Source organism: Monomorium pharaonis, chromosome 11 (genome assembly GCF_013373865.1).
Source record: "Monomorium pharaonis isolate MP-MQ-018 chromosome 11, ASM1337386v2, whole genome shotgun sequence".
NCBI classification, from domain to species: Eukaryota; Metazoa; Arthropoda; class Insecta; order Hymenoptera; family Formicidae; genus Monomorium; species Monomorium pharaonis.
In genome coordinates, this window is record NC_050477.1 from 5,275,478 (window position 1) to 5,303,333 (window position 27,856).

Here is a 27,856-nt window from a genome sequence, read left to right on the forward strand (position 1 = left end):
TATATAATAAAAATTATAATTTCATAAATATGCGATAATACTGTTGTAATTTTTTAAACCTATACATAATCTAATGTACAAATTATACACGACTAAAGTCGAAACACGCACGTACATGCAATTTATGTATTTTAATCTATATTATATATTTTTTTTAAGCATAAAATTAATAGTGGAGAACAGACACTTTCCGATAAGGGTAAAGGATTTATAGATCTATAATCATTATTTTTCGTAAATATTTTGTTTATTCTTAACTACAAAGCATTATCTTCAATGCATCACATGTTACAACAATATAATCGACTTAGAAAATATATTTCAATCCTAAGATTTATAACGGAAGGCAAGATAACAGCAGGCCACGATATTTTTATAAATTAGCTTCAAATGTATTCAAGAGTTTATAAAGTTTAAAATCTTTCTTCTAGCTCCTTTTTTACTTCCTGTTAGACAAAGATTATAAATAATTTTGCGGAGAGTATTATAAGAATATTGTATTGGAAGAGAAGGCGTAAATTATGAGAGAAACCTCACGTCTAATATTTCGCTTTTTACCAGCGTGCATTACAGGAACTGTCATCTTAAAGCGCGCAAACGCGAATAAATATTAAATAAAAGAATAACTTGTTAATTCAAGTACCTATTATATACAAAATTACAATTCGCTACAAATGTTATAAAATAGATATTAAAGCTGAAAAACAAATTTATGTTCCCTTCAAATACACATTTATAAACGACTAACAATAAATTATTATGTTTAATTGAGTATTAGTAATATTGATATCTTATCATTTTTAAAATTCCGTTGAAATAAAATAAAAAACTAATATAATATATAAATTAGATCTATATTGTCAAATTTTGTGGCAATAAATTGCGCTAAAAATAAGTTAATAAATCTAATATCCTAGTCAAACTGCAAAAAAATAAGACATAAGAATAATTATTTATATGTACATGATATTCAAACTATTATAAATAGTATTTTAATTAAATTACATCATTTGAAGGGAACACTAATTTTTACGATGTTTTTCGAGCGCGCCCGTTTTACGCGGGAAGACTTATGCTCGAATTTAAAATCCAATTAAAAAATCCGGCATACAAAAATATACTCTGTAAAATTCAACAGATCTCTTTACAGCTACGGGACATTTGGCAAGCAAACGGAATAAAGCTACGGACGTAATATTAAAATGTCTCGGCGTCATCACAATCGCGCGTGTCGTGGCCGAACATTTCGCAGTTTTCGCAATATGGTCTCTCCATGGTTTGTTTTTTCGAAGTTTTCATCGTTTTCATCGTTTTCATCGTTTCGGCACTTTCCGTAAAATCCTGAGCCTGTCGTGGACAGTCTTCCGTCTCGTGCAGATCGAACTGATCGCAAATATCACAGAACATACGGGGCGCCGCTGTTCGCTTGTCCAGCGTGCTTCGAGTGTAGTCATCGGCCTCGTTCGCGGGGACCCCCATCTCGAGAACCTCGATCTTACATTTTAAACTCTCGTTCTTACGTTGCATGTCAACTATCACGGAGTTCAGGAAGTCTATCTGGCTCTTCGCGGTATCGTTCTCCTCTTGCAGTTTCGCAATGTCAATGTCTCTCGTAACGATGTGCTGTTTCGTGTCGCCCGTCCCATCATAAGTATTCTTCAGATTTTCGTGCGACAATTTTAACTGATTCGTCGCCTCCATCCATTTCGCAGTTACTTGTTTGTTCTCTTTCTCCAGCCGACTCAACTCGCCCAGAAGTCGTGTTTCTTCGACTTTGGCGACGTTCAGCTTTTCCTGTAAGTTCTGCACGTTCTTGTTCACCTCTTTCTCATTATTCTCCATGGTTCTCGCCAGATCAGCCGATTTCGATTCCTGTTCTCTTAATTGCTTTTCCAGCATGTTCACCGTGTGTTGCAGGTCGTGGATTCGCTTGTTCGCGCCACTCAACTCATTCTGTTTCAACTTAATTTCTTCGTTCCGCGACTGTTGTTCTGCTTTAACCCTTTCTACTTGCGCGTCCTCCAGAATCTTTATCTGCGTTTTTAATTTTTCGATAATAGCTTTCTTATCGTCTAAATCGACTTTGTGTTTATCCACAACATTTTGTGATAATCGCAGCTTTTCCTCCAATTCTCCATTTTGCCTATTTATCTCTTCAATCTTCCTCTGTTTGATTGCAACTTCATTCTCTAAGGAATTCCGCAGTTTCAATACTTCTTCCTGTTTGGAAGACTCCGATTCTTTTTTCTTGGTTTCTGTTTCTTCCCATAGCTTCTCCTTTTTGTCCAACTCTTCGCGCAAATTCGATAACTGAATCTCCAATGATTTCACTGAGTTTTCTAAAACAGTCTTGACTTCGGACAATTCATTAATTTTACTTTGTTTTTGTGTGATAGCTTCTTGTGTGTTCTTCAGTTCGTTGCTGTTACGAGTGTGCTCTTCTTTCATGGAAGAGATTATAACATTCAACTCAGCTACTTGAGCCTGCGATTTTTCCATTTCCGTTTTTATCTTCAATTCTTCGTCTGTCTTATTTTTAATTGTTTCTTCAGCGTCCTTTAACTTATTTCGTAATTCTTCTACCGTGCTAGTCATGGTGTTTAAAGACGTTGCTAAATTTTTATCGGCAGTTGCTTTATCATTAATTAAGGCATCATGGATTTTCTGTAATTCCGATAATTTATTTTCCACATCCTGAAGCTTTGAATCTTTTTCCTGAATCGCGTTCTCTAATTTCAACGTTTTGTCCGACTCGGATTTCAATTTTTCAGTCAATTCCTCGATCGACCAACGATTCGCGCTTTGATCAGCCTCAAGTTTGCTCTTGCACTTTTGCAGATTCTTTATTTCATCGCGCGAAGTCGACAATTCGGTCGATAAATCCGTAATATTTTTCTGCAACGAGGATGTTTCCTCTCGGCCAGAATTTTGCAAGGTTTCGCACTCTCTATGAAGACTAGCAATTTCTTCATCTTTCTTCGTTAGTCGTTCTGTAAGGTTGAGGACTTCGTCAGACTTTTCCTTCAAATTTTTCTGTGCGCGTTCACCTTCCTCCACTTTTATCGATAATTCGCTCTTTTCTCGTTCGTGTCCGTGTATCTTCTCGATATAATCTGCATTTGATTTTGTAGCTTTATCTATCTGCGACTCCAAGTTCGAGTTCTCTGAACGTAGTTGCTCGACTAATGTCGTATTCTTGTTTAATTCCGTCTCAATGCTAGATAATTTCCCCCCCATTTGTTTCAACGCGGTTTCCGTTTGAAAAATCTTTTCGCGAGCTTCGTCCAATTCTTTCTCTTTTTTTCGTAAGTCTTCGTTGTATCTCGATAGTTGTTCTGACGAATCGGCAGAGGAACTAATCGCACTTGCTATATCAGATTCCTAAATTGAGATCATTAATTCAACAAATTAGTCATTAATAATAAAGATAAAAATAAAAAATTAATAATAATTCTTTACTAACAAGTTTTTCCTTTTGCGATGAAAGTTGCGATATTTTTTCCTCTGCTCTTGCAATTTGTTGATTCAATTTCTGCACGTTTGACTCAAATACGCGAAGTTCGCTCTCCAAATTCGTTTTTGTTTGCTCAGATAATGTGAGGGCGTCTTGCAATTCTAAAAGATTTAGAATAAATTATATTACGTTTACATTAACGCATAATTAATTTGTTAATTGACAAATTTTAATTGAAAACTGAGCGTTTCGAATTTCAAATAAATCATCTCTTTAACTTTACCTGAAGTTTTCTCGAGAAGATGTTTAATCTCCTCCTCCTTGCTCGCTATAATTGCCTTCAAATCGACGATATCTTTCTCCAGTTTAACGAGTGTTAAGGCTTTTTGCGTAACATCTGCGTTTATCTGATCAATATATTTGACTTTTTCATTAATTTGGGTCTCAAAACGTTTAGTTATTTCTTCTATTTGTGCCACAGTAGCATTTCGCAATGCCTCGAGTTCTTTGTCCTTTACCTTCAGTTCCTCGCTCAATTTGTTTAATTGTGCGGCGGATTTCTCCTCCGAAGCGATTAAACTAGCTAGATTTTGCTCCTGGATTAATTACAAACATGAAAATAAAATAGTAAACATCACATCCGTACGAAATAAAAAAGAAAAGTATTTACCAATCTTTGTTTCTCATGGATAATCATGACATTGTCGTCACTCTTGGACTTGTAATCTTGAATTTGTTTTGACAACATATTGTTGCTGTCTTCGGCCAATTTAAGTCTCGTGTTTAGTTCTACAAAGTATAAAATCAATGAGACTTTGTCTTGCCAATTTGTAATTTATTTTTTTTTATTATGTATATTTTAATAAAAATAAAAGTTATTTAATAGTATTATAATAATAATTATGATAATAAATTAAATTATCAAAAATATTTATTGAAAGCTATTTTCACATGCCAACCAATATATATATATATAATATTGTACAAGCGTATAACTAATGAAAGAAATTCAAGTTCTCAATTATCCGAATTTTTTTAATCGAGTTTGTCGATTTTTATTTTTACGAAACAAACCTTCCAATTTTCGAAGAGCGCTAATCAGTTCTTCATCCTTCTTCTTGCAGAGTTCCCGCTCAGCAGCTAATTCAGCTAATAATCTTTCGGTCTCAGACACTTTTTGACTGAGTTGTTGCGAGAACTCCTCGATTTTCGTATCCTTTGCTTGCAATTGTTGCTCGAAAGACTCTGAAAGTTCACGGATACGATTAACGTTCTCGGTCTTCAAGCTTTCTAAAGCTGTATTTTGTTGTTCCAACAGCTTCTTGGATTCGTTCTGCAGCTCCTCGGTTTTTACTTTGATCAACCGATCTCTCTCTTCGATCGTTCGCCGATATTCCGATAGCAGCGAGTCCTTTTCGCTCACATTCTCTCTTTTCATCGTTTCAATCGTCTCCTTTGATTTTCGCAGTTCCTCGCTCAATGCATTCGTATTCTTTTTGAACTCTTGTTTCATATTCTCCACTAATGTTTCTTTGTTTTGCAGGTTTTGTTTGGCAGTTTCCAGTTCTTTCTCCAGACGACTCTCGGACTCTCTATACGTCGTACTCTCCTGTTGCGTTTTGCTCAAAACAAGCTCCAGTTCTTGGATACGCTCCACGCATTCACTCACCAGACCCGATTTCTCCTGCACTTCCTTCTCCAAACTGCTCTTGATCTCCTCCAAGCTCTGATTTCGGCTCTCCAAATCTAAAAACCAGCCTCGAGATAAACAAGGAGAATGAAACTCTCGCGTAGATCTCAAATCTAGGAGATTTAGAATTTGATGGCGCATAGATATAATGCATTGTTAATCGCGGGTACCTTGAAGCTGCGAGTTTTGCGAATTTGTTGCGCAACTGAGCTCGTTACGTAGCCGTGCTAATTCCTCTTCAACCTCAAAGAGTTTGGTGCTGTCGCGTTCCATCTGAATGGCGCGTTCTCGTCGTTCCCCTGCGAGCTCATCCTCGAGCTCTTTGATCCTGCTTTCATTTACAGTATTTATGACCTAGTGTGATAAAGATAGCCGTTTAGTCTTTAAGGAAGTATCAGATACACAATGTATCCGTCTTTTGGGTATTAACATGTAATTATTTTTTCAATTACAAAAAATATAAACCAACAGTTGAAATTATTTAATAATTTTTTAAAATATTAATTAAATTGTAAGAATCATATTTTCTTCTGTTTAATAAGGTTTTGCAATAAATTAATCGGGAATGTTCATTATTATAAAGAAAATTAAATTACATTTGTTGTAATAACTTTTATAATATCAAAACAAAAGCATAAATATATATGCTAAGCATACATATACGTGTTGTGTGTGTACAATAAAAGATCATATGTGATTTAGTTGTAAAGTTTGTATTTGTATTGCATCATTTTATTTTAACGAAATAATTTTCCATAAAAAAGACTTGTTTTTAACTATATAAGTATGGAAATAATAAGACTGTTAATACCCAAAAACGTATATGTATATGTATCAGAATTAGAAAGCACAACGGATATGCGAAGCACAATGATTATAGAAATGTATGAAAATAATTTATCAGATGGAAATAAAAAAAAAAAAAGTAACAAATCAACAATTTTACGCGTGTGTATGTGCCCAATTCACAAGAAACATATTATTCACTTTTAGCATTCGTGCATACAAACATATACAAACAATCGAAATTATTAATTAATTAATATAAGTAACTTTGAAATACAAAAAAGCAATTAAAAATAATACAATGCGATACAAATTAATAGAACAAATAAATAAATAAATAAATAAATAAATAACCAAATGTGATATAAAAGAGTATATCAAAATAAATAATAATACAAATACGAGAACATCACGCCTACGATAACATTTTTGCATATTTTTGTGCATACGAAGCGTGTGTAATTTGTAAAATTACATTACTCCATTACACAATAGCAAAGCGTAACTAACAGGACACGATCAAGTGCTTCCCTCTTTTTAATTTTAATAAATTTTTGGATAAGTTAAAATATAGGCAAAAATAAGAGGCACGTATTAGAGAGGATAAAAAACTCCTTTAAAAAATCATTTTTTTTCCAAAGCAAAAACATCAAAATTATGAAAAGTAGAAAAAATGTTCTGAATGAAAACTGAATAATTTCAAAAGTTTTATAGTAGCAATTTTATAGTAATTACTAAAAATAATTTTCTTAAATAAAAATAAAAGTTTTTTCAATAAAGATTTAAAAAATTGTATTATTATAATAAAGTACTCTTAAAATTCATCTTTTATTTAAAAACTTTTTTTAAATTTCTTATAGTTTTGACAATATTTGCTTCGAAAGAAAATAACTGATTTTACTCAAAAAAGTGTTTTACCTCTTATCGTGCAATTCAGCACTTATAAAAAATACATCTCTTGTTTTCTTTGTCTAAATTTTAACATATCTAAAACTTATTAAAATCGGAAAATGGACGGATAATTGTGTTCCCTTGTGAGTTAACCATTGTTAATCCATATTTCTATATAAAATTAAAGTCGCGAGATACGAAGCTGCTCGTAAACGTGATAACAATTTCTACAATTTCGAGTTGAAAAATGTTCGACGTGGAATCATCGCGCGCGAATTCCATTTTTCAAGCTCGCGCAAAATTAATAAGCGTTTACAATATGTAATTTAGTTTTTATTAGTATGTCCGGCGCAAAGTTAGTCAGCGACAGCGTTTCTTAGTGTTTTTTTATTGCGCGTTCCATGTCAGATGTATATATCTGATAGTACTTTCGACGAAATGCAAAATGACATGGAGAGTGATGATTAGGCAAGCGGTGCCGAAATACTGCGTCAATCCTTCCACGGGTCCGAAGCATCGGATACTCACACTTTGCTCAGATCTCTCTTTCTGAAAATAAATGATAAGTTTGCCGGATTAACAGAAAAACTGAATGTGTTCTTCTCTCCTCCTAAAAACAATTAGACTCAGGATTTGCAATCAGAATAATTTTCTAAGTTTTAAATTTTCGCTGTATTTAATTCTGATATTGATGTAAGCCGTAATTAATATATTAAAATTTTTTTATAACAAAACATTTCTGTGCAAGATTTTCTGGTGTTAAAAGTTGCTAAGCTGATATTCTTCAGATTTTTGCCAATTCGATGGAGCTAAGCGCGCGTCGTAACGTACATCACCCGCCACCGTTATCCCGTGTGCGTCCCGAATTGCGCATTTCACGACGAAAGCGTGTACAATATTTGTTTTCAAACAGGTACCATACCAGGATCTCTTAGCATTGTGAATGAGATATTTATGATAATTATAAAACGGAAGCACATATTTGAACAAATCAAAGTAACATAACAAAAATTTAATTAGACATTATTCGTATAAAATATCGCAATTCCTTCTTATATCAAGTGTGTATTCATGAAGAAAAATATTAATGATATGTAAATTTACTAATATCAAAATATAAAAAATATAAAAACGGACAAAATGATAGAATGAATGAATATACTTACTCCGGATTCTAAGTATTAATGATATTCAGCATTTATTATCAGATAGACGGTTATACTTAAATTGTATACAATTAATAATATAAATACACATACCTGCATGTCGTCTTTATTCACGGATTCTTCCTCGAAGCGAAACAGAAGATCCTCACACTTCCGTTTCTCCTCTTCCAGCTGCACCACCAACGCGCTCTTTTCATCGAGGAGCTTGGCGACGGTAAGTTCCGCTTCGCTGATTGTTTGCTGCATCTGCTCGCGATACTGAACATCGTCAATAATAAAAACGTCGGATAAAAAAAAAGAAACGAAAGAGATAGGGACAGATTTCAAAACTAGGACAAAACTTCGCGGATTCGACATAGCTTGATTTATCATATTGATAAGCAAGATATTTCAACTCACTGACAATATGTTGCAGGATCCCTGCAAACAGAGATAAAAGCTAAAGAAAAAATGATATTTTGCGTTCAAATATTTGTCCCCGTTTGAAGGTCCGTCCGTCAACACGAACTAACTTTGACGATTTTTTTTGCGAGTATCTACCTTCTCGTATTCTTGCTTGATCGAAAGCGCCGATTGCTCCGCTTGGTCAGCCTGATTCGCCGCTTTGGTGACTCTTTCGCGTTCCAGGTCCCGCTCCTTTCGCAGGAACTCGATCTCTTGCTGCTTCTCTTTCAAAACCTCCTAAAAGTACGAGTTGGGTTCTAACTCAACGTCACGAGGCGAATAGTTTTGGAAACGGGAAGGTTTTGGGGAAAGAGGAAACTCTCACTGCAATATTAGCACGCAATAAAGTACACTAGTAAAGAGTTTTATATTTAATAATATTATTGTGATTTGCGATAAAATAGCCTCTGTACATTACTCGCGGTAGAAAAAAGAAACGCACAACTAAAATAATTTATTCTTTCATTTCTTCCATTTTTTTGTAAAAGCTCAAGCAAAGTGAAATAAAACGAGATGCTTTTCCATTTGCATCATATTATTAAAAACTGGCAAAGCAAGTGTACGCTTTCAAGGAGTAATTCATTTTTATTCTACATGTCCTTGAAAAATTTTTGTAAGAGCCGTAAAATAATTAATACGATTCTCTTGATGCATCGTATGAGTTTTTACAAAACACGAGCGAAAAAAATTAGCAGCACTACGCGCTTATTGGCTTTTTACTCGAGTTAATATTAAGTTCCAATAAGAGATGTGACGCCGATTGAAAATTCACCGATCGGTCATTTTATTTGCGTTGCATTCCACATTATGCAACAATTCTGCCAAGCTCGCGTAATCGTCGAGTTTTTTTTTTTTAAATCGACGCGAGACAGTCACGGACATACTACAACATTCTGAATCAATCAGAAGCGATTAGCAATACAAGTCGACGGTCAATACTTTAGATCGTATTATGCGAGCGGCGAGGTTTAATTAATCGGCTCGGTGATGCCGGTCGACGTTTTTCTGCCAACGCAGATATCGATTTGTGTTCTATTATGCCGCGGAAAATCCTTAAAAAGATGAATTGCTCGAGCAATTGAGATAATCTCGCGCGAGGAAAAACCAAAGGCAATAATGGCTACCTGTGTTAATTATGACTGCATGCGTGGCTAGAGCGACGTAGGAGACATACTCACCTAGAACCCGGAGGACATTACGAGGGAAAGGAATACGTGGGATTTTATTAACATTATATACAGAGATCTCGTCATGTATATTACAAGCATCGACGATGCAACGGACGGTAACAATAAATTAACGGCAAACAATAAATAAATAAAAATCGCAGTCGGCAATCGTTAACAATTCGCTCGATCGAGCCTCGCTAATCAGCAGAGCAAATGTATCGCTAATTATCCTAATTAACGTACGTTCACGTCGCAACGCAAACCTGTTATAATCTACATCTATATGTACATTTATTTCTGCAGGGTGTACGAACTAATTAGGATCAATGGGAAATTTCGTGGGATGACTTATCGATGATCGCTTCTAATTGGAGAGGATAATTAAACAGCAATATCAGAGTTACGGTCTCACCTGCAATGAACTTCGTGCAGGTATCGAGGTGCGCATGCCAGGCCTCTGGAATATCAGGGCGTAACGAAAACACAAGAGAAAAAAAATAAATAAACGTAAAATCTCGTGCAATCTTACAATCTTAAATAACCATTAATGCACCAGTCACAAAGTCACGTACGCTAAGGTATAACAAATTTCGATTAAAGAGTCAGTGTTAAAAAAAAAATAAAATAGGCTGCCTAAAAAGCGGCGAGCAATAACTACAACTCACGGCGGGATTGACCCTTAAGAGACTCTCCGCGAGAAATGAATTTAAACCACAAAGGATTCGACGCGACAAGGAATATTTAGATACGACAGATTAAATAAAGGAGCAACAAATTAAAGTTGGAAATTTGGAAATTTAGTTTAAATAAGTCCCATGCAAAAACGAGCTTGAAAATTGCGAGATCTCCATGCAACTACATATAACTCCCCGTAATCACAATACATAAAAGTTCCTTCAATCAGATAAAAGAGCAACTCGATCGCGTCGAATCCTTGTGTCATCGGCTTCCTGAAAAATCACAGTCGAAATCGAGCTTCTCTTTCCTCAAAGAAGACTTAAGGGTCAATCGCTCAGCACCAATAAGACAACGGGACAACAAGAACAACAACAGTACGTTCTACGGTTAGGCTAATATAGGTAGAGGACCAACGTTGGCGGCGAGATAGCTGCACATCCTCTCATTCCGGCATGGTGAACCTTACCCTCGCCGTGGTGCCGCCCGCCGTGGTGCTCGTTCTCGCGCTCACGCTGACGACGCTCGAGGCGAGGCTAGAAGCGAGCGATTCACGCGAACCGCTCTTCCTCTGGAGGCTGGTGACATTGAGGGCGGCGCCGCTCGGCTTGTGCACCACGCACAACGGCTTCTTGTTGGACGGCGACCTGCTGACCTTGTGCACGGGCGCGAACAAGCCGTGCTTGGGCAAGCACTCGAAGTATCTGGATCAATGGGTGGGTTAGTTCCGCGGGATCTCAGGAACGCGAGTCGCGAGTGTAAGGGAAGATTATGCGAACTATGTCTCGCAACGCATCCCAAACGTTTCGCGAGTATTACTCATCAACGGTAACTCAATAGATCAGCGAATTAAAAGGAAAAAGATATTTAAAGATATTTAGAAGAATATCTTATCATATTGAAAAATATTTTCTCTTTTTCCTATAGAAAATTAAAAAATAAAATTCCTTCTCTCTGCAATATTTTAATCTTCCATTGCTTTAATAGATAAACGCACAGTTCACATTTGATTTCTTTTTAATTGCACAAGTTGACTGAAACTTCCTGACAATATCAAAGTCAACTTTTATGTTACATTTGTGCAATTAAAAAAAAATCAAATGTGAATTAAGCGTCATATGAAAGCAATAAAGGATTAAAAATTTAATATCAATAAATTAAACATTTAATAAAAATTTTCAAAGATTTCCTGGAATTTACATCATTCTGGCAGAAAAGTTAAATTCATTAATGTGATACCACTTAATAAAACAGGACATAAAAACTCTTAATAAGTAATATGCGTAATTTTTAAATAAATTAATACGTTCCTAATGTATACAATAATTTCTTTTTTTCGGAATTGATTAAGACCTTCGAGATTGCTTTAAAATCTTTCAATGATCAAAGATATGGAGCAAGTTTAATATTCCTTCCTTCTTTTCTTTTCTTTTTTTTTTGTAAAGATATTATCGAGATTCAACGAGGAAGATGCACACCTTTTGTCATTGACGGAGCCATCATTCTTGCCAATTGGCTCGTCCAGTTCCACGCCGCACCATTCGCCCGCAGCGAATTCCGTGGGACCCATATACCTGAGTACGCCGGTTTTGCTGCCCTGGCTCGACGACACTATCACCCGATCACCTATCCTCAGCTCGCCCCTCGTGGACGACAGGCTTGTCGTCGATGCATCTGCATTCACAGTTATCAGCGATATGCGCAATCAATTATTTACATATCACTTATAACCAGTTAAGAAACCACGAGCGAGTCGGCTCTATTTCATTAAACTTAAAGTGCCTTTTCGTATTTTACACGACGACGAGATTAGATTGTTTTAGATTTCTGTGATTAAATTGTATCTTCCTTTTTTCTTTTGATAAAGTTAAATCTATATCTATGATTTATATTTCTACAAAAAGATATTCCCCAACCCTCCGTTCATATATTTTTATTATATTTCCTTTTTTTTATTATAAATCTTTTCTTATTCTTTCGGTTAAATTAACCTTGTGACTTTCAGCACGAATTAGAGTAGTTGCTTTTACTGTATGTACATATAAAAGAGAATTAATTGTTTCTCTATCCTATAAAATAACAAGAATAAAGCAGGATTTCTTTTCATATATGGATACGTCAATTTGTTCGTTCAATATATTTTCAATTGATAAACTTATTAACTCTCGAGATTAGATTATAGCTTTTTTACTCTCCTTTTGAAAAATATTAAATTACTTTTATAATTACGAATGTCTGTAAATAACGTTTGTTGGATATATCTTCTATTGCTAAGCGCGTTACTTATGAAATTAAATAATTAATACAAAAATTAAATAAAAAATCTTAAATTACGTCACACACGTCACGCTGCATGCTAGCAAAATTCAATTATTTTCGCCCTACGTACTGAAAAACTAAATTACTTTTCTTTACTTTCGTGTTGTTTACTTTCCACAGTAAAGAGCATTCGTCAAGCAGTATCGCATTACCATAATTAAAATAATACTAACTAAAAAAATAATTTGTGCTTAAGCCTCTAGGCCCACATAGCATGATCAACTACTACAATTAACTCTTTCACCTCTTTCACTTTTTCTATTATTTAATTTTAATTATGTTATAATTAACCTTTTTCACATAAATATTTGTTATCGTGATTATCATGAATAGAATTTCTCACAGAGCAAGAGTTTTTTAATGTTAAATGATATCACTGAATTATAATTATAAATCTTGTAGTATAAACTCATAGTATAATTTTCTTATAACGAACATTCATCCGGCTTTAAAAAAGATATAATATTAGAGTGAAATAATTTCCTTCTAATATTAAATCTCATTTAATGAACCGTGAAATATATTTATCTTACAGCGAGGGAGGCGAAAGAGTTAAAAAACTAAATGAAATCTGTAGACGGCGTTTGGCGTGCGTTCGGGGGTGCAGCGCTAATTAGAAGCCTACGGGCGTGGCGAGTATCTCTTGTAGCGATCCTTACTCAATGACGATGACACGGATTTGTTGAGAAAACCGCCCCTGATGCTGTCGGACGGCGATGTCGGCGAGGCGATCACGCTTGTATAATGATCGCCCAACGGTAACCTGGTAAGTCTAGTGAGTCTCGAGAAGATCCCTCTTTTCGGCTCGCACTGAAAGTACCGGCTACCGGCCACCGATCCATCGTTCTTCCCTAAAGTTTAAGGTTCACGAACTTGAAGTTCATCTTCACTGTCTTCTGCCAATTTATCTCTCTTGTTTTTGTCTTTTTTTTCTTTCAAATTTGATATTTTACAACTCTTACGATTGGCCAGAATTATTACGGTGGTCCTTACCAATGGGTTCGTCCAGGACGACTCCTGCCCAGTCTCCGGGGGCGAATTTGGTCTCGCCGATATAAGCGATTGTGCCTGGTTTCGTGCCGCCGACCCATACTCGGTCTCCAATCTTAAAGCTGTCTGTGTCCTCGGTTAGGACAACGCTGGTATCTACGCGGGGTCGAAGAGAATTCTCTTTAAAATATCGACTGTTGACAACGCTAATTGTAAGTTACACATATTTTACTTCGAAAAATCTCAAAAAAAGTTAGAGGTGAACAAATTACACAGGACGCAAATTTAATAAAATTGACGGTATTATAAATGCAGAATGTTTTGCGATTCGCTTTGTAATAAAAACTTTTGAAGTGCATTCTCTTCTCTTTGCTAAAATATTTATAGTTTTCGAATGTAATTAAAAGAAAAGATTCTAGTTCTAAAAAATTACAAGAAATTATAATATAAGAAATTATTTATTCTACTGTAATTTAAAGTTTCAAATATTTAGTCACTTTAGAACACACTATAATCCTTAATGTTACGTTAAGATATACTGTTAACATAAGCTAATAAATTTCAACGATAACACGTAATACTATATTTACTAATTGATATCACTGTGCAACTTATATTACACATACATATATATAAAATACATGTAAATAAAATATATGTATATAAAATACATGTATCACATAAACGTTACCTTATCTAATAATAATATAATTCTAAATGCAAAGCAAAAGCGCCATTAACACAAATACAACGTACACTACTATAGAACAATGATATAAACTTACAGCTTATGAAGGTTCATACATATGAAGTACACTTCATATTGTGAAAACGATCTAATTTGAAACAATTTCGTATTTCAATGTAAAGTTTAGTTCTATAGGATATATATGTAGGTTTTATTTTTAAAAACTCTAAAACACATTTTAAATTGCGTGAAACTGAATTAAAAGACAAATATTAATTAATGGACCGTATCAATCTTAGGTTTTATTTTGCAAAACTAGGCTTCTATCGATCGCGAAAGATAATCCACTGTTTTTTTATGAATAGCTTTACAAATTGCGATTCTTGAGTAAGCTTCAAGAAAAAAACTTAATTGAATGCGGCTTACCTGACCCTCTTCGTAAGCTAGCCTCGTTTATTTGACGGCCTTGCAATTCCCAGAGAGGCTCCATCTGATCTGCAGTTGTCATGCAAAATAATGCACATCGTAGGCAAAAACGAAAAAAAGGGGGGAATAAAGCGTACCTCGTTTCGCTTTGCCGAGAGTTCATTAAAATTTCAGTTTTAATTGACAATCATTGCATTAATAATTTGCAATTTATGAATCGGTACGATTCAACATAATTATAACAGCGGCATAACATTAGTTTACGTGCAAGCTAATAAATCAATTGCAACAATAAAAGAAATTAAAAATTAATATTAAAAATTTTAATTACAAATTAGTATAAATAAGTATAAGCACGTATATGTAGATAATATATTAAATGTATTTAATATCTTTAATATTTATAATTTTTTAATATAATAATTTTTGTCACATTTACTTTTATTTTAAATTTACTTTTTTTTCTCTTTCAAGACCAGCTTGTACGATAATAAATTTTAAGGACACGTGATGACATCGGTGTGAAGTTGCCAAGTTGATTATATAGTACGCTAAGTTAATTACTGATTATTATGAAGCGACGTTGAAGAGGGACGACGCGAGATGATTCGGCGCGAATCGGATCAGGGCTTGGTTCTGTAATTGCCGTTGCGATAATCAGTATCGGAAGTCAATCACAATCGGCTCAAGACAGAGAGTTATGTAAAACGCATCATTAATGGCGAATCGGGGTGTGTTCAGATGACGCCGATAAGATCTGGCGATTTCTATGCAGTGCAATATGCAATCATGCGAGATGTTTTTTTTTTTTAATGGAACGATTGTATCATATTTATTTTAATAAATACTAGCGAAAAGATATGTGTGTATCTCAATATATATTCATAAATAATAAATTGATTTTGCTTCAATATTTCAACTCGTGTTATATTAACAAATAATTCGTATTTTGAACATTTATGTAATTTTCAGAAATTCGTTATGAATTCCTTCTCTCACTTCCGCAATGTTGTTGTTCTAGCACCGCGGTTTCCTTGTATAGGAAGCTAAGCGACGGCATTACAAAGCTCATCGTTCACACGTGTGTCACCGTTGTTCCCGCGGCGTGAAAAAAACTCCGCAAAAGGAGTCGCCGGTATGTCCGGGTATCGCGACGATCCGCGATTTAATTAATTACTTATGGAAAATCGCGTGGGCGCGTGCCTTGTCGTAGTAGGTCGGTCGCGTGGGTCGAAACCACTGTGTTCGACGAGATGAAATCGCGATTACGCGGCCGCAACCGTCGGAGGTATCTCCGCCGCCGCCACCGCCGCCGAGAGAGGCGTTTTATGTATCCCGACGATTTTATCGCCGTGCAATCTGCATTTAATGCGCCTTTTTTTTTTATGTCGCTCTCAATGACGCGCGGTTACGCACGAACGGTCGGTCGACGGTGCCCCGATCCCGAAACGTCAGAATTAAAAGATGATGTAGCCAGGCGCAGGCACTCTATTCTTAAGGTATTCTTAACAATTGTCGTTAACAAATGCTATTGAAGTTTTTTAAATAAAATTAGTTTGTTGAAGTAATTAAAGAAATAATACAAATACAATACTTTAAGAGGGCGACATTGTTATAGCGAGTATTAAGCTTTCATCTAGAAACCTTAAAAACTTCAAACTTTATTCTAAATTTTTCGAAAACCGTGTTTTCGTGATCGATCATTGTAATTTCACTTGTTACGTTTTATTGACCGAAAATGTCCAGTACGTGGAAAAAAACCCAGTAGAATCGAATCGAATAAATTTCGATTTTTACTGTCCCGGACTTGGATCCAATGCCAACGAGTATTCTTGTGATCTGCATTGATAAAGAAAAGGTTGTACGTGCACGTGAATGTACAAAATCGACACTCCATTAAAATTCAATTCGTTCGGTCCCCGAGACATCCAACGATACTGCGTAATAATTTATGCGAAGCCTTGCGCGACGACGGTACATGATTATTAGAGCCATACGCGACGTGCACGATGACAGAATACACTGTACTTTTTAATTCGACCGTGTTGGCCGTATGTATACATACCGACATGATCTGACGCGTAATCGTGGCGCCACGATTCGTTCGCGAGTGCCTGTGAATTATGCATCTCACACGATTAATCGCTCTTCCATCAATTCTTACTCATATCTTGCATTAGTCGTTTATGTCATGAAATGATCACTAATTAATTATGCCTTATTTAATTACATAAATTATATTTTAAGAACATAATTGTTTTAAAAACAATAGACTTCAAAATCTTTTGGTCATCGCAGTTAAATTCCTGTATCGAACTGATTTTGCTTTTATTTGCTCGAAATGTAAAAATTCCAGAAATAGTCCTGTTACATATACAAAAATTTTTTAATTTCAAAAATGTTTCTTTTATAAAAATAATTTTTATGAAAAAAATAATCTTTCAATTTTGATTGAATTTTCGGACAATATAGGAATAGAATCTGTTCATTCTGGTCAAAATTTTAACGGACATTACCGAATTATCCCGTCGATTATCCTACGTTTTGCAGGGTTAACAGAGTGTCAAGTACCCCGATTATTCGATACGACACGACTGTAATTGAGGCAGATGCTGCCATTGGGTATACGGGTACTTTGATCCCTCATGCGTAACGATACGTAAACAAGATTAATATCTATATAGTAGAGAGGTGTCGTTATATAGCTGTTACATATAATTCGTCCCGCGTTATAACGAGATTATGACGTGACAAACATGATTAAGCAGTAGTAAACTGCGTCGATAATTACAGTAATTAACAATATTATTTTCTGCCATTATATTTAATATTATTTAATATCAGTATATTTTCGCCTAATTGCAAAAACACCACAGTGTTGAAGAACTTGAAACTTAAGCCAATTGAAAAAAAAAATTGTATATTCTATGCACGTTCACAAACGAAACAAGTAAAACGAGTTGTACTCGGTCGTGTTACGCTACGTGCTACCTGCACTTTCGTAGACGCCGCCGCCGCATACGTAAACCCACGGTTTTTCATATTATACCGAAGACTAAACGCGGACTTTCGTCAGGCCGCGGAATTTGAATGGATGGCCTTAAAACCGGCTTCACCCGCGTCCCCGTACAAACAGGCGAAGCACACGGCAAAGCACAGCCCGAAACGAACGTAAACACCGGTAAACGCGCTCTCTCTCTCGTAAGCCGTTTATCTCTCCATATTTAGCCGATGGTGTCACAGTTACCGCAGAACACCATGTCGACGACGATTGCGTCAGCGCAAGGCGCCGCTACCGTGAGGGATCCCTTGCCTTTCCGTTGCCTTCGCGATTAATTGAGTCCTTGTCAAAAAAAAAAAAAAAATCGGCTGATCGGAGCGATTAGAAAATAACGCCGCCGCAAGCCACATAATCAGCAGAATATTCAGTAATTACGTGTCTTAATAATAATGGCCCGTATTTTTAACGCGCTCATAAAGATGTTAGCACGCTTTCTTTGTCATTCTATTTTTGTTTTATGTCTAATGAACGATAAAGGTAGAATGACAATTTTGTGAATATTATTATTTTTATTTTAATATATTAATGCTTAGATATATTTCTTTGTAATTATGTCTAAAAACTTGTATTGTTTTCACAAACTTTTACAAATATTTATATGACAATCCGTTTAAATTATTTAGAATTAGCTTCTCTGTTAGTTAAGTTAGCTCTTCTGTTAATTTTAATTCTTGATTCGATTCTCTTGATTTTATTGAAAATTTTACTAATTATTGACGACTCCATATTCCTTCTTCATGGGATCTTGCGTGAAACAAAAAGCGGAGGCTTTGAGGGCTTTCAATCGAATTGCGAAACTTGGGACGAGATCGATTAATCTTCGAGGCTCAAAATGGAGAGCAAAGGGAACAAGAAAAAAAAATCGAAGAGGAAAGATGCAACGGGCCAGGATGAAATCGCGGGCGCCGAGATAAACATTAACGGCTTGCATAATCGCAATGCGTCAGCCGACGCCGTGCGATTGTGCAGCGAAGGCAATTCAATGGCGTTGCACCAATAAGGTAAGATACGTGCCCTGGATGCGACCAGAGGCGATCGCGAAAAAACGCACCTCGCCGGTTATGCATCACCGAGAGGCGCGCCGAGATCTGCGCGGCAGAAAAATAAAGCGATACAAAATATGTTTTCGCGTCTCATATTCTCGTTTGCATTCTACGTATTTAGAAAAGGTTCTCACAAAGAAAAATCCAAAAAGACAAAAAAATAATGAAAAAGTAATAAAAAAGAAAATTTTTTTTAAATCAAACTTTAGGAAAAAAGGCAGACATAATGAAAAAAAAATTTAGATTTTAGATAAAGAAAATAAAGACTGTAGTCTAGAAAATGTAGTTCAAAAAAATAAACTTTCAGTTTAAGGAAAAATTGATCTGATGTTCGATTATTATGCAAAAATTAGTATTAAAATGATAAAGCAATGTATCATGGCAATAAATTTTCTATGAAATTAATTATTATAATAAGCAAGAGTATAATTATTAACAGTATTTTTATATGTTATAATGTTAGATGGACAATGCTGTATTTCAATTATAAGACAGAGATATATTAAACAAATACCAATTAAAATATTTAGAACCATATGTCTACGACGTTAAGATCGAAACTCTTTAGAAATTTGCGAATTATCTGCCAATTATGCTTTGCAGCGAACAATATTCTTTTCGAAGAACGATTTAAAAATACATCCCGAGCGTTCAAAAAACGGACTCTCGATTAATCGTGATAAGTCAAGTTGATCGGCTTTCGCGTGAATGAAGAATATCTATAAATCACAATCGATTTGAACAATTAATGGAGTTATAAAATACAATAAAATTCAAAATAATTATTGCCATTAGATTAAACCGAGTGATTGTTGAATTATTGTTGAACGGATCTTCAAAGCGTACTCAATATTGACGATTAATTTGACTCATAGCAATTTACCCTTTCAACACAAAGCAGAGAAAAAAAAATTTCTTTCTCTTTCTCTCTATTCCTTCTGTTGAGGAGACGGAATAGTAAGCACTCGCGACAAGCACTCGCTATTAATTCTCGTGTGTTTCTCGTGAAAAAATATTTACCAGTTTTCGTTTTTCTCTCCTTCACGAGGGATGCGTCGTCGCGAACGGCCGAGAAACGACTCGCGCGAGGAGCAACTCGCGCGCGACTCCGGAGCGCTCGCGTTCACGCTCTCGCACGTTCACGACCTACCCGTGGGCGTGTACACGGTGTTCCCGGTGTGCCGGGACGAATTAACGTGACACTCGCGTAGTGCGAGTCGTAATAACGTTCACGCTAACGTAATATGCTCGTTAAAACAAATAATCTTCACGCAGCATAAGTAAATCAGCATTATAAAAGTAGATTAACGATGATGACGTGAATGTTTACTTGTTGTTCACCTATCACCTAAATTGTTAATTTCCGTTACAATTCGTGTGTAGGAGGCAATGGATCTCCCTTTCTATGTAATAAAGGTAATAAAGTAATTATGGAGAAGCGTATTCCTCGTAAAATTCATCTTATCTATCGGTGTTCTAAGAATTAAAAGCGGAATCAAGGGAAGCATAAACATTTCTAAAGCACTGTTATCAGTGTCATCATCACTTGTACAGATAAGAGGTGTTATACAAAAAACAGACACGTTCAAAAAAAAGAGGCGTTTAATTTTAAGATATTAAAACGTTTTTCTGACGTGTGTGAAGTTAGCATCTCAAAGTTTAGCATCTCATAAAAATACTGCAGAATTACTTGCATCCAGCATAGTTCTACAGTTCTTGATAGGTTTCAACAATAGTTCCGTTGAATTTTTTTCCGTATTTTAATTAAATTTTTATAAATGAGATCCTAACTTCCAAAATCACATAATAGCATCTCACCGTATTTCGAATATACGACTACAGAGAAGATTAAATCTATAAAGTTCTATCGTTTAAAGACGTCCTGTCAATAGTTCTGATGATTAAATTAATTAAAAAAAAATTTTTGTTATAAAACATACGTATATATGCGTATACGTCTGCGCACGTGGATTTAGTGCAACTGGCACCTCAGATAAACAAAATTAATTAATTTAAAATATTGAGAAAGTATTTTTCAACAACTATCTTGATGGAAAACTTGTATTTATAGGTCTAAACATGAGATGCTGGTCGAATATCGACAGTTCTATTTATTCTAACGCAGTTCTCATATAGTTCCGGACGCGTACAATAATTTTCTAAAAAGTTCCGGTAATATAAATAATTAAAACATTTTTTAAACAATTATTTTGTCCAAAAAACTTAAATTTTGAGGGCTAGACGTGAGATGCTGGTCGAATATCGACAGTTCTATTTCTTTTAACGCAGTTCCCATATAGATACGGACGCGTACAATAATTTTCTAAAGAGGTCCGGTGATATAAATAATTAAAACATTTTTTAAACAATTATTTTGCCCGAAAAATTTGAATTTTGAGGGCTAGACGTGAGATGCTATCTCTCCCGGTCTCTTCCCGTCTCTCCCGGTCTCTCCTCCTCTTTACCCGTCTCTCCCGGTCTCTCCTCGTCTCTCCCGGTCTCTTTCCGTCTCTCCCGGTCTCTCTCCGTCTCTTCCGGTCTCTCCCGGTCTCTCCTCGTCTCTCCCGGTCTCTCTCCGTCTCTCCCGGTCTCTCCCGGTCTCTCCCCATCTCTCCCCATCTCTCCCCGTCTCTCCCCATCTCTCCCGGTCTCTCCCCGTCTTTCCCCATCTCTCCCGGTCTCTCCCCGTCTCTCCCGGTCTCTCCCGATCTCTCCCGGTCTCTCCCCGTCTCTCCCCGTCTCTTTCCGTCTCTCCCGGTCTCACCCGAGAAATTTGAATTTTGAGGGCAAAATAAATGTTTAAAAAATGTTTTAATTATTTATATCACCGAAATTCTTTCAAAAATTATTGTACGCGTCCGTATCTATATGGAAACTGCGTTAAAAGAAATAGAACTGTCGATATTCGAGCAGCATCTCACGTCTAGCCCTCAAAATTCAAGTTTTCCGGGCAAAATAATTGTTTAAAAAATATTTTAATTGTTTATATCACCGGAACTTTTTAGAAAATTATTGTACGCGTCCGGAACTATATGAGAACTACGTTAAAATAAATAGAACTGTCAATATTCGATTAGCATCTCACATTTAGCCCTCAAAATTCAAGTTTTCCGGGCAAAATAATTGTTTAAAAAATGTTTTAATTAATTATATCATCGGAACTTTTTAGAAAATTATTGTACGCGTCCGGAACTATATGAGAACTGCGTTAAAATAAATAGAACTGTCGATTTTCGATTAGCATCTCACGTCTAGCCCTCAAAATTCAAGTTTTCCGGGCAAAATAATTGTTTAAAAAATGTTTTAATTAATTATATCACCGGAACTCTTTAAAAAATTATTGTACGCGTCCGTATCTATATGGGAACTGCGTTAAAAGAAATAGAACTGTCGATATTCGACCAGCATCTCATGTCTAGACCTATAAATACAAGTTTTCCATCAAGATAGTTGTTGAAAAATACTTTCTAAATTTTTTAAATTAATTAATTTGTCTATCTGAGATGCCAGTTACACCAAATCCACGTGCGTAAACGTATACGCATATATACGTATGTTTTTTTCGTTTTTATGCATTACAACTTTTAATCAGAAGTATAAATTAGAGATAATCTAAGCTATCAGAAAAACTACCTTCTACAACTCTTACAAAAAACCTGGGCCTAAAGGATTAAAATATTTTCATTTTAAATAATGTTTAAATTTAAGATGATTAAAGATTTCAATTTTAAAACATTTTAATGTTTTAAATCTAAACTATTTAAAACTAAAACATTTCTAAGTATTTTAAAAAGTGAGACAAAAATAAGACCTTTGCAGATTTTAATATCTGAAATTTAAATACTTATTTGAGTGTATGTACATTTATTAATATAAATAACGAGATCTATTTTTTTATTTAATAGAAGACACCGCTAAACATTTTTATATCTCTATTAATATTACGTATTTGTATACAGGATTCCTGAATTCTCCATACAAAATTCAACAGCATGTTTTTTATGTTGTCTTTATAAGATAAAATTTTAAAAAGTTATATAATCACAAATCCGAAAATGCTTTATTAAAAAATTAAAGCAAAAATATGAAATCTGTAAGAAACAATTTCTCACCTACGTTTACATTTCAAAATGTTATCCACATAAGGTTAGCATTGAGTTAATATTAAATTCAATCGTCTCAAATATTATAGTAAACACAACACTAGAAGAAACGAACAAGATAAACATCCAATGATATCATTTATCGTGTTATGTTTATCTTATGTCGCATTGTTTCATATAGTAAACAGTTTATTGAACACAATTCATGTCACAAAGTGAACTAAGTTAAAGATTATCGATGCAACAACAATTTTTGTTATATTTTTTAAATAAAGTATTTTAAGGTCTTACATATGTAACATTTTTTTCAGCTCACAAAACATGAGTTAAGTTTGTATGGAAAATTCAGGATTACCCTCTATAATCATAGTGCAAAGTACATCATTTCATAAACAGATATCAGACAACATACTGTCAAATAATATAAAAATACAATACGCATGCAATAAAAAAAAAAGAAAATGGCATGCAATTCTGTTAGACTCACTGGACGTTGGTCTCATCGGGGAAGGTGGTATTGCTGGTCTGGGAGGCATAGTGGAACAAGGCCGGCCTATTTTCGAAGGCGGTCTCAGTCCCGATGGTTTTGGCTCTGCCATGCTTTATGTCTCACTATTACACTGCACTGAAACAATATTATATATAATATATATTGTTAATAAAAAGCGACACATGTAAACACAAAAGCAACAGATACAAAAAAGAAAAGTGAATTAATTTGACAAGAAACTTTCAAAAGGTACAAGCAAAAGAAGAAACAATATATTAAAAAAGATGTTTAAAATGTAAATAAACTAAATTTTTACTTTCTAGCTTTACTAAGTTCACTGGTATTTATGCATTTTGCTACACTTTGAAATAAGGTAAATAAAGAATGCTGCTACGTTAATCTTCAAGTTAGAGCAAAGTCGAACTTAGATAAAGCTACGAAAAGAAGAATTTCGAAGGATTGAACGAGTTGAGTGCCTCAGCTTTGCAAAGCTAATTAAAATTTAGGATTTCGCCAAACTGGAAACTTGTCATCGTCGGTTTCTCACTCACAATTGTGAATGTATGCTTGTTAGCACCAGTTCAAGAGACGACAACGCGTGTCTCCTTTAGCAGGAGGAGCGAGAGAATTCCAGTTTGACGAGCGAGAGCTAACCTCAAAAGCTACCTTCGCGCGAGGGTCTTGCGCTCGTGCGCGAAACATTGATTTCGAAAAAATCGCGGCCTTACCTAAACGAAACGCTGTCCGGGACGATCCGTGAAGTCGATAACTAACGCATTTTACGCGCGACAACACGGGGAAAACACTGAGGACGAGCGCAACGCGAAAATCACCCAACCGTACTCACGCAAAGGGAATGACAACTGTTCGGTCTGTTCGTCGCAGTCAGGCTCGCCAATGCGTCAACATGACATATTCCTAACTTGGAGTTCGCGGATTCCGTTGAAAGTTCCTGACGTCGTCAACGTGCGCGTTTATTTCATCGTAACGATTCATCATTTTATTATGATTATATTATTACTTCATTACTTCATTACTGTTGTTGTCTATTGTTATTTAAATTGCGGCAATCTTGTTTTTTTTCTAGTTTTGACATCGACAATCTGTAATTCTAGTAATTTATCGTTGTAATTTTTTCCGCACGTTTATTGGTTTATCCTCTCTACGTCAATTTGACTGCGTGACGGCGATTATTTACAGTTTGCAGGTTAGATTCACGCGAAATTGGCGCCAACTCTCTCGTGTTCACGTCCAACCAATGTCGAGTCGGACTGATGTTAAATCTGTCACCACGTTTTTTTCAAATTTATGACTGAACTCCATACCGAAACGAGTCGTAGGCTGTTATTCGTAGTATCAAGAATTAGCTAGAGTCTGCAGTTTCGTGTATTCGCTAAACAACTATGGTCCGACGAAAAAACATACCGAGGTATCATTTCCATTTAACTTCCTCATTTTTTCTCGCAGTTATTTTATCACAATTATTTTATTTATTAATGAATTTATTAATTAGAGCCACGTTAAGAAAATAATTTGTATGTCGGTAATTTGTAACATTGCCATTTAGTTATATATCATATTATATAGTTATTTATGTAATAGCAATCTAATAATCTATTATTTATGCTATAATCGTTTATTAATTAGTATTATTTATTACATTAATTTTTTATCTAACCCTATTTCTGCTTTATAAATATATATGAATATTATACATATGAAATATATTTCAGATCCAAGCCGACAGCAGCCAAAAGAAACAAAGTAAGTGACACTTGCTAAATCAAATTTTACATAAATTTAATTTTAAATTTATATAATTTAATCAAAGTTAAATTTTGTATGTTAAACGTACATGTATTGAATGTTATGTGATATAAATTGTGCTATATGTACTTTTATATGTGTACACTTTAATAAACTTAATAAGTTAAACTGTCACGTTTGACTTTTATAATTATTCTTCAGACAAATGTAATAGTGGACAAAAGTAAAAGGACAAGCCGAGTATTACAGGAAATTAGACATCTGAGAAGAACAACACATTTTCTCATTCCTAAATTATCTTTTGCACGTTTAGTTAGAGACATTATTCGTGACATATTTCCAAGAGACGAGATCGCCAGGTAAATAATCCTATTTCGTAATTACAGATAGACAGAAACCACAGATTTTCTGTCTGCTATCATAACATTAATTATACATTTATTTAAATTAAAATTAAATTTTATTAAGATTATACACAGTCGTATAAATAATTAAAAGCAATTTTATGTTTGTACATATTGAAAAAGAAAGTAACTCACGTATAAAATATTATGTAATACAAAAATCTATGGTTTATTATATGAATTTTGTAAAATTTTTGCAATATGCTTTTGTTCCATTTTTTCAGTATATACTTTAATACTTTAGTATATTTTGCTGTATACATTTTTTTAATTAGAATATTATAGAATGAAATACACTACAAAAGCAAAATGGGATCCTTACAGTATATTTATTAGATAGAATTCATTAAAATTAATTTACAGGATACAAGCCACTGCTCTCGAAGCTTTACAAGAAGCGACAGAGATGTACATTGTACAATTCTTTGAAGATGCAGTATTGTTAGCATTGCATGCTAAAAGAGTCACTCTTATGCGAAACGATATGATTTTAATGCGCAGGCTGAGGGGCCGCAATGATGTCATTAATAGATAATAATTTCATTTTATATAAGTATTAAAGTAATTGTGTTTTAAATATGTTAAAGTCAAAACTAACTTTTTTTTTAACTTTGTAAGTGACGAAAAGAGAGATGTATATAGGAGTTTGATAATGTACATACATGTTGTGTCCTTATCCTAAATTTAAAACACATTGCCTCTGTGATCGTCCTCTTAATATCTCTTCTCCCTCTCATACTTTACCCGAACAAAATCTCTCACTACCATATATAAATATAAAAATATAGTATATAAGTATAAAAATATAGAAAATATTTTTAAATTTTAATTTGGAGACAATCTCGTTGTATTTTACGAAACAATAATCACAAGTCAAACTGAAATCCAAACACATCGAAAAAGAACTAAAAAACGTACCAAATTCATGTATTATATAAATATTACATTGTTAATTATGTTCTATGTAATGTGAGAATTAAGTGACTCAGATATATCCATTATTTTTATATTCAATACTATTAATAAATCATATGTATTCATTATTAGTATTATTTTTATAAATATCTTATACTTTCAATAAAAACTGAATGGTTTTTTCACATACCTTTTTTTCTGCGAGCACTGAAAGAGAGGCTAAAAAAAGTATAATCTTATGTCGCTAAATAAAATTTATTTCTGAGAAACATTTCAAACATTTCGATAAAATCCGTAACTTTACGAAACTTTGGTAAAATATACAATTTTACGATAATCAGGACGAATTTCTTAAACTACGAATATCGAAACGTTGCCGTTCCGACTCTCTGCGAGAGTGTATCGGCAAATACGATAAAAAAAACAGTGTTAAATAGTAAAATACCATATGACCTGGAAAACGGTCACGGCTATGTATCAGGTGTTCGGCTTTGAGCACGTTTGTATAACGATATTCCTTATTAAAAGCTGACACATTTTTTACACGACACATTTTACACGAATAATTCATGATCAATTAAAAATATATATCGATTTTAGAACAGAAAGGATAAAACTAAATTCTGTGGTTAATTTTAGGATTCCGTTTCTCTTGATATATAATTAAGATATTTATCTGAGATTCTAAATGCTACGAAAAAAGACATGCCATTGAATATCTATTCGCATTACATGTATAATATAGATTTTCAGTACTAAGTTGGCAATATACCTATCAGAACATGATCAATAAATAACGTTGCATTTATTTAAATATTACAAGAAAAATTAATTTTCTAACTTTAACATATGGTCTCAACATTCAAGAAGGGACATCGCCGAACCTCGCGCGGTACCGAACATCCCATACAATTGTGTATAATGTATTTTCGGTGTTAGCTGCAATAAGAACAACCGTAATTCGTGGCCATTCGAGCGACATGCGTCTTTAAACGTGATCTAAGAGAAAAGAACTGCTTAGAAAAATAGTATTACAAATAACGACTTAGCCGCCTTAGCTTCTCGATTCGTTCGTTTTTCTACATATACAATATATAATGTATACAATACAATTCAACGAGAGAATATACAATACAAAAAGGCACCTGGAAAAGCAGGCTAATTCGCGTAAACACGCGTATCCCGAGTCAAGTCTCGGGGTTTCTATGAAGACACTTGTCTTTAGGCACAACATTTCACTATATACTTTCATGCTGCCTGTCGTACGCGAAATGGAAATCATGAAATTCATATCATACTTTCACATTGTGACATTAAATACATGAAATCCAGGAATCACCGATTGTTGAAAATTTTCATAAGCAATTATCTGAAA

At 34.5% G+C, this 27,856-nt stretch overlaps 2 protein-coding genes across 12 annotated transcripts; one reads left to right on the forward strand and one right to left on the reverse strand.

Annotated features, from left to right (window-relative positions):
* Positions 1 to 228: 228 nt before the first annotated feature.
* On the reverse strand, positions 229 to 24,273 carry LOC105832009 (restin homolog). Of its 8 annotated transcripts, none has more exons than XM_028191431.2 (17): positions 24,124 to 24,273; positions 23,393 to 23,530; positions 14,699 to 14,767; positions 13,588 to 13,740; positions 13,254 to 13,445; positions 11,754 to 11,949; positions 10,745 to 10,979; positions 10,013 to 10,057; positions 8,528 to 8,668; positions 8,081 to 8,245; positions 7,350 to 7,370; positions 5,315 to 5,498; positions 4,529 to 5,200; positions 4,125 to 4,243; positions 3,738 to 4,050; positions 3,464 to 3,615; positions 229 to 3,381 (listed from the first exon to the last, which is right to left on the reverse strand). In XM_028191431.2, the coding sequence occupies exons 2-17, from the start codon at positions 23,502 to 23,504 to the stop codon at positions 1,198 to 1,200; spliced, it is 4,953 nt and encodes a 1,650-aa protein (XP_028047232.2). In that variant the 5' UTR covers positions 23,505 to 23,530; positions 24,124 to 24,273; the 3' UTR covers positions 229 to 1,197. The 8 variants fall into 8 exon arrangements, with proteins under 8 accessions (XP_028047232.2, XP_028047233.2, XP_036149921.1 ...); XM_028191432.2 differs by having other exon boundaries at positions 23,393 to 23,525; positions 24,124 to 24,259; XM_036294028.1 differs by lacking the exons at positions 23,393 to 23,530; positions 24,124 to 24,273 and adding exons at positions 19,317 to 19,521; positions 19,823 to 20,415.
* Positions 24,274 to 24,287: 14 nt separating this feature from the next.
* On the forward strand, positions 24,288 to 26,650 carry LOC105839686 (histone H3.3). 4 transcript variants are annotated; one of them, XM_036294034.1, is made up of 5 exons: positions 24,288 to 24,379; positions 24,596 to 24,824; positions 25,129 to 25,159; positions 25,364 to 25,521; positions 25,930 to 26,650. In XM_036294034.1, the coding sequence occupies exons 2-5, from the start codon at positions 24,799 to 24,801 to the stop codon at positions 26,099 to 26,101; spliced, it is 387 nt and encodes a 128-aa protein (XP_036149927.1). In that variant the 5' UTR covers positions 24,288 to 24,379; positions 24,596 to 24,798; the 3' UTR covers positions 26,102 to 26,650. The 4 variants fall into 4 exon arrangements, with proteins under 4 accessions (XP_036149927.1, XP_036149928.1, XP_036149926.1 ...); XM_036294035.1 differs by having other exon boundaries at positions 24,300 to 24,361; XM_036294033.1 differs by lacking the exon at positions 24,288 to 24,379 and adding an exon at positions 24,415 to 24,500.
* The last annotated feature ends 1,206 nt before the right edge of the window (positions 26,651 to 27,856 follow it).

What these genes read in the sequence shown, in the direction of transcription:
- LOC105832009 (XM_028191431.2), bottom strand. Translation starts at nt 23,504, where the DNA reads ATGGCAGAGCCAAAACCATCGGGACTGAGACCGCCTTCGAAAATAGGC. An exon ending in TCCATGAGAAACAAAGATTG is followed by an intron (nt 4,051 to 4,124) that starts GTAAATACTTTT and finishes TAATTAATCCAG; the next exon opens with GAGCAAAATCTAGCTAGTTT. An exon ending in TCTTCTCGAGAAAACTTCAG is followed by an intron (nt 3,616 to 3,737) that starts GTAAAGTTAAAG and finishes TAAATCTTTTAG; the next exon opens with AATTGCAAGACGCCCTCACA.
- LOC105839686 (XM_036294034.1), top strand. Translation starts at nt 24,799, where the DNA reads ATGGTCCGACGAAAAAACATACCGAG. An exon ending in CAGCAGCCAAAAGAAACAAA is followed by an intron (nt 25,160 to 25,363) that starts GTAAGTGACACT and finishes ATTATTCTTCAG; the next exon opens with ACAAATGTAATAGTGGACAA. An exon ending in CCAAGAGACGAGATCGCCAG is followed by an intron (nt 25,522 to 25,929) that starts GTAAATAATCCT and finishes ATTAATTTACAG; the next exon opens with GATACAAGCCACTGCTCTCG.